Below are 6,932 nucleotides of genomic sequence, written 5' to 3' on the forward strand. Positions count from 1 at the left end.
TTCGTTAAACTGCTTAAAAGACAAAGAAACCTCAAAATGGTATCAGAGATTGACAGACAGAAAAAATTGTGTCCTGTTTTTTTTTTTTTTTTTTTAGGTCGTCCACTACAACTTAACATCATCGGCTAAATTGGATATCTTATTGCAGATAAATAAGGCTGTGAATCAAGCTGTTGTTTATAATGTTACTTCCTGAAACCACAGAAGAATGATTTGCCTGTTAGGGAGTTTCCAAACATTTCATCTTAGGAAGTACTTAGTTCCAGTTCCTATGAAAAAATATTCATTTCCATGTACATTTTTTCCTTTTATTGCTATTATAAATCAGTCATGGTCATTATAAATTAGCTTTTTTGACGAAAAAAATATAAAGAAAAATTCTTATTATTTTGTCTTACTCAATCTTATTGCCATTTGTGYCCACACATTAAATATCTCATGACCATGTATTATGTCGTGCCCACATCTTATTATCTTGTGATGATAAGATAGTATGGGCACCCATTATGCTTTTTTTATCCATTGTCACCAGATAGGCTCCCTAGTGTGGTATGTCATCTGCTAAAGATAGGACATAATTGCAGCATAATTGTTTCCTTTCCCTCTGGACGGTACGTGTGCCTGATCAGCAGAAGTGAAACAGACGTCACACCAGCCCAGCAAGAAACCTTGCTAATTTGTTTATCTGCTTTGCTTATCTCTTCCTAGCTTTGGGGTACTCTGTTCAATTTTATTTTAGCTTATCATTTTCTTCCTGGGTTGTTGCAACTCTCAGCCTTGGTTTTAGGGTTGTTTTATTCTGTTGCTCTGAGTTAGTTGATTCAACTGGATCCTGCTTCTGCTAACTTGTTTTGTTGCAGCCTTTCTGATTCATTGCAACCAGACAGTATCTCACTGACAAGGACTGACTCATATTAGAGCCATTGCAATTCTGTGTTAATGCAAGGCCCAAATCCCAATTTGTTTTGTATTTATTTATTTGTTATTTATATTTAGTTATGMTTTGTAAGTTGTACTATGTTTCTCTGTTACAGGTTGATAGTGGAAAATGGTCTTGGTTTCCTCTGTGCAATGTGCTGTGTGTGGGGGTTCTCCCAGCTCTCATACTGTGAATCAATCAGTTTTGGGTGGATGGACTAAATCATTTTATTTTTGTCATAACAAACACTTGGTGGTGAAGCCAGTCAAATTTTTTAAAGTGGTCAGGATGGGACCACCGGTCACATATGGGGGGCCCAGAAAATGATATATTTCTTTTTCTACWTAACAATTTGCTGAAGATCTAATTATTTTTCTTGGTAATTCTCTCATTTACTTAAACAGTCAGTGATTACCATGTCGAGTTACAATATGAGAAGACYGGGGTTAGACAATGAAARMGAAACARCTGGTTTTAGACCATATCATCCCTTTCAGACAGCTTCCTCTTGCGTCCGCAGTTAATCCTGTTGGATGTGGTTSYTCCTRCTTGGTGGWATGCTGACATTACCCTGGATACTGTYGCTCTTGATACATCACAAAGACTTAATGTCTTGGTCAAAGATGCACCAGCAAGATGTGCACCAACAGTTTGTCCTCTTTTGAACTCTGGTATGTCACCCATAAAGCTGTGCGCATTGCAATATTTTGAGCCAAACTGTGCTCTTACCCTGCCATTTGAACCTATACACTCTGCTCTAACTGGTGCAATGTGAAATTAATGAAGATTGGCCACCAGGCTGGTCAAATTTAGCCATGAAACCTCCCACACTACTCTCTTGCTTACCAACAATCCTGGGGCTTAATTATTCCCTGAGTGAAAGTCCAAAGGTAAAGAAAAACTTGTAAATTTCAACTAAAAATGTTGAATAAAAAACAGCTATAACACTTAGCTGCCACACAAGCAGCAACAGTTTGTTTGTGTCAGGTATTCTCATCATTCTAAAATGTTAGAACACAGTCAGCACATCTTTTTGTTTGTTGTAGCAGTGCAATGAAAGTCAGATCACATTCAAATTTCACTCGGATAAAAAGATGAGTGTGGTGCTACAAAAACCTAATCCTGCTCCAAGGGAAAGATAAAAAAACTTCACAGTGACAATTTGATATTTAAAGCTATTTAATGCATAATTCAGTGCTGAGTGAGTGTGAAAGATGCATACAAATCCCATCAGAATTAAAAGGCAAACGTTTCCCCACTCACCAAACTGTGAACTTTTTGTTTCGTTGTGTTGTTCTCCTCTGCCTCCACATTTAAGAGGATCCAAAAAGAAGCATCTAAAGAAAGTAAGAAAAATGTAAGATTCCATGAATTTAATAAACTTTAAAAAAATTAATAATCAAAGAAAATCAAATAATMCTTACTTTGATTGGAACATAACTGCCTGATACCACAGTTTAACAGAGGTGTTCCTGCAAAATAGGGATCAGAAAGAAAATGTCAAAAAGAAAAAGGGACATTTTGTTTCATGCATGAGAAACACAATGCACCACACCATCTCTAATTACATGCCTGTAGAAATAAARACTAAATATCTATTGTATGTGGACTAACCTATAAATAACCTAACCTGTAATAAACAATGTTCCTTGTGAGCTTTGTTTGACATACAGAGTTGTGATTAGATGAAAGCTAGTGCTTGTTGAGACCTAATTGGTTGGTTATTGTGATTTTTTTCTAAATATGCCTGCATTGAGTAGTGTTCAAGTATTAAACCTCAAAAACTGGTGTCTATTTCTCATCAAAATAGTAATTTCAAGGTGAAGCAAACAGACAGTTTCTATTCACAACTTATAACTGTGCTCCAGTAAAACTTTCAATATATTCATACAAATACAAAGTGGTAAAACCCCCTCACACACATACACACACTTCCACGCCACCCCTGGGAGTTTTGGAAAGTCCATGCCTTTTTGTCCACACATCTTGAACTCTTATACAGTAGCTGTCAATTGCTTTGCATTTCCCATATGGAAACACTACATTATGCTTTTTTTGTGTTTCTGAAAGTAAAAACCTCCCAATGGACTTCTGAGCAAAACCTTCCTCTGTAAAAGCCATAACTACAATTTGCCTATCAGTTGCAAAAACAAACATTTCACTTAGATTCAAACAATCATCTAGGCTATTAGGCTATGCAGCTCACAGAAGGCTAAATTAACTGAGAGACCAGTCTGCATTTCTACAATAAGGTGGTCCTATCTATAAGCTGCTCGCATTAGAAGGGTAATAACATCAATGGCTGGAAAGCTGAAATGAAAATGAGAAATGCACTACTAAAATAATAAATTTATTTATAAATGTAGGAACATAACTTTTATTACGCCTAATATCTGGCAAGCTGAGTGAGCGGCAGGTGAAATTAGGAAGAATAGACTGAATAGAAAGGAGAAGTATTGTGAAAGCTTGTTTAAACAGGCATTGTGGTTAAATTTGACTTACCAGTTGAAAGTGGGTAATTCTTTCCACTTTCAGTTCCTGCAGAAACAATGAATTCAGTAACTGGACTGATCACTCTGGCATTACAGTAGTGTTAGTTGCATAAGGGCAAACACAAATTCACTATCTCTTACCAACAATAACGTGTTCTAACGTAAATATTTAGACAAAGACAAACCATGCATGAGGTTTTGTGAGTCACCTGAATCTCCATCTTTAGTGGCTGTGATTAAATCAACTTCTCGTTTCAGTCGTTTGTGGGCTACAAAACAAATGAAGACATGCAACATTCAACATGCTCTACTGTGGTTATAGAAGAAGACGATGCACTGATGAATGTTGTGTTGTATTATCGATGGTCTAAAGGTAAAAATATGTTGGCCAATTCTAGATGGAAATAAAGACTTCCCAAAGTGTTTTTTGAAAAACTTGTAAATAAATGCACAAAATCTGTAAAAATTAAAATAAAAATAAAAAAATCTGGTTGTGTGTTGGACTTATTTTTTTATCTGCTGTAATTAAGTCAATCCACTTATACCAGATTACACAGTATAATTTATATCTGCAGCATAACAGAGTGTGATGTTTTGTAATAACGTCTGGTGATATTTTGACAGTGTGTCTGCAAAAGTTAGAAATTTAATTTAATTTATTTATTTATATTTTTGCCTAAAAAACTGCAGTAAAACAGGTTAAGCTGCATAATTAAAAGCTGTCAAAAACGTAATGTAAAGATACATACATATGAATGCTTTTTTCAACCTAAAGCGACTTTTTTTGCATTGATGGTATATAATTCAACATAAAGCAATCCTGCATTCTGTTACAAATGCAGTCAAAAATTAGTAGAAATTGTTATTCATGCAAAATAAAAAAAGAAAGTTGAGAGTGCGGCGAATTAGTCTAWATGAATCATGAGGAAGAATTTTTCTTAATCAAATCTGTCTCACCACAGGAGAGATTTGGATCTGTTTCTTTGGCTTTGGAACTGGTCACTGCCCAGTTTTCTGCATTCCATCTGATCACAGTCCCTTCATCGCAGGCCTTGTGAACGCCCAAGTCTGCCCACATACGGAACAGGTACAGCTCCACTTTCCCCAACTCGGCTCCTGGTAATTGATTTCTGTGACGACAGCCCAGCCACAAAGAGCTGGCTGGAAGAAGGGTCTGAGCGATGATTGTTCTTTCTGCAACTGTTGTCCCATTTACCTAAATAATTCATGCAGCCTGTGTTAGGGTTCTATGTGAAAAAGAACAATTTTCATCTAAAAAAGTAATAATACATATACAGTTTGTCTGTCCGTTTAGGTTTTTTTTTAACGTTTAGCTATCTTTCAAATATAATGCAAAGATAGCAAATACATTTCTAGCAAGCATTTTCAATATTTTGTCTACCAAACTTCATTTACAGTAAAACCAGTTAAAAGCAGAGTAGTTCTTAAAAGTTACTTTTGTTACTTTTACAACTAATTATTCCTTCTGTCCTGTCAGCAAAAGAGCTCAAACTCAGGGGCGGAGCCAGACTCCTTTCAAAAGCGGTTGCACAGGGATATTTAGGGTTCACATAGCACTCTGTCTTTAAACAATCAAGATGGCTGCAATAACTAATTCCAAATTCATTTAATTCAGCTGTTTTAAAAAAATGTTGAGAAGAAAGTGTTTGTGATCGTAGCAAAGAATGATAAAAAATTTAAAAATTAAGAGCATGCTGAGTGCTAGTCACAACTTAATATTCAGTCATTTTTTTATGCATACAAAGCTGAAGATTAGTGTGTAGAAGCTGGAAACAATCTGCACCAAATTCCAAATGCTGATCAAAAAATTCAAGATGGCCACCAGATAACTTTAAAAAGCTATAGTTTAGGCTTAAGACATGAGATGAAATTTGTTGTGGAGTATTTAAGAATGATCACATAACGATTGTTAATTCTAATCCCATATTAAGATAACCACTAATGCTAATGCTAAGTTTACAAAAGGCTATAATTCAGCTATTTTAAACATACACAGCTGAAAATCTATGCAGTACAGTTGCATCAGAGAACGAACTAACTAAATCTAAATACAAATAAAAAATCCAAGATCCCCACCCACTTTTCAGTTATTTGGGTGCGGCACCTAGGGTGGCCAATCAGGTGCACCCCGGCCACCTCTCTAGCTCCGCCCCTGCCCCAGATTCAATTTATAACTGAGCATATGAACACATTACCTCCAGGCTAAACATGTCTCTTGACATGTCTCTCCTTAAACAAATACTGTGCCAGTGGGTTGGAGACATGTGAGTTGGAAAACGGTGTCGAACTTGTAGCAGCCACACATATATTGCCTGAGAGTCTCCCTCCAAGCCTAAGTCAGGATTAGGTGCATATGCTGAGCCATAAGAGAAGGCCACCCAGGCTCCAGGAACAACCACACGAATATCCATACACACAGTCATCTGAGAGAGCTGTGGCATGGTGGTGTTTGGCGGGCTTTGAAAGGTCCAGTGGTCTTCGCAGCCATTTAATACTGCCTTGGTGTTTCCCAGGAAATATCCATGTCCTGATAAAACAATCACATTTTGCAGAGTAATATTTTAACACAAATTATAAGGCAAAATTTAACTTAAAATTCAAAACATATTTTTCATATAATTACTATTATATTTTCCTTCACAAATGGCTTTTTACCTGCAGGTGGAGAAACTGCTGACAGGAAAAAACAGATGACTTGAAGGAAATGAAGTCTCCATTTCCATGTTCCTTTAAAGCAAACACCACACATCCTCCTAGAATTATAAGAACACAGCTGTCTTATTGATTCACCTTTWTACTATTAAACTTAGCTCATCTCTGAGATAAGCAAACTGAACTCTTTTTTTTAATTTGGTTACTCATTCTCTTCTGCGTAATTTGCTATTTTCACAGCATCTCATAGAAACAGCTGTGGGAATATCCACTACGTCTCCTTTACTGTAAGATAAAACGATATTATTCATGCTTTTGTGTGCATGGAGGACAAGACTGTGGGGCAGGGAGGGGTGGACACAGTGGGTTGAGTTACACACCTCACAACATTCACACCTTTCAAAGAGGAGAGTTATTGTTACAAGAACGTTGTTTCTAATAAATTTCATGTCACGCATGTATAATTTACATTATATACTTTATACAATACTTTGACAAATCCAAGGCATCCAACATAAAAAGTTTCTATTGTAAATACCTCAAGTTCATTTTATTGTAATTAATATTTGTTCACAAGTAACCTTCATGACACATTTGATTTGGCTAAATATAAAAATTGGATTTTAGAAGAACATTTTAGATTAAAAACGTAGTGGAAAACCAATTTATGTTGAAGCCATAACATTTTTTAGACTTCTTTAATATTAATTAATTAATTTTTCTGTGGCAGCTCCTAAATTATGGAACGATCTTCCTTTGGACGTCAGACAGGCGTCGTCCCTGTCTGTTTTTAAATCTCTTCTTAAAACTCATTCTTTTTCTCTCTGGTCTTTGAAAATAATTTGTAA

The 6,932-nt window shown here is 35.9% G+C and overlaps 1 protein-coding gene across 1 annotated transcript in view; it reads right to left on the reverse strand.

The window, feature by feature from the left end:
- Window positions 1-6,932, reverse strand: part of LOC106515504 (uncharacterized) — a 16,481-nt gene that overhangs the window by 6,209 nt on the left and 3,340 nt on the right. Inside the window, exons 2-7 of the mRNA XM_014005342.1 lie at window positions 6,088-6,185; window positions 5,628-5,959; window positions 4,369-4,627; window positions 3,422-3,457; window positions 2,344-2,391; window positions 2,183-2,256 (exon numbers count right to left, since the gene is read on the reverse strand). Coding sequence (XP_013860796.1) covers window positions 2,183-2,256; window positions 2,344-2,391; window positions 3,422-3,457; window positions 4,369-4,627; window positions 5,628-5,959; window positions 6,088-6,181 — 843 coding nt within the window. The 5' untranslated portion in view covers window positions 6,182-6,185. The remainder of the gene's footprint in view (window positions 1-2,182; window positions 2,257-2,343; window positions 2,392-3,421; window positions 3,458-4,368; window positions 4,628-5,627; window positions 5,960-6,087; window positions 6,186-6,932) is intronic.

Source organism: Austrofundulus limnaeus, unplaced genomic scaffold (assembly GCF_001266775.1).
Source record: "Austrofundulus limnaeus strain Quisiro unplaced genomic scaffold, Austrofundulus_limnaeus-1.0 Scaffold30, whole genome shotgun sequence".
Classification (NCBI taxonomy): Eukaryota; Metazoa; Chordata; class Actinopteri; order Cyprinodontiformes; family Rivulidae; genus Austrofundulus; species Austrofundulus limnaeus.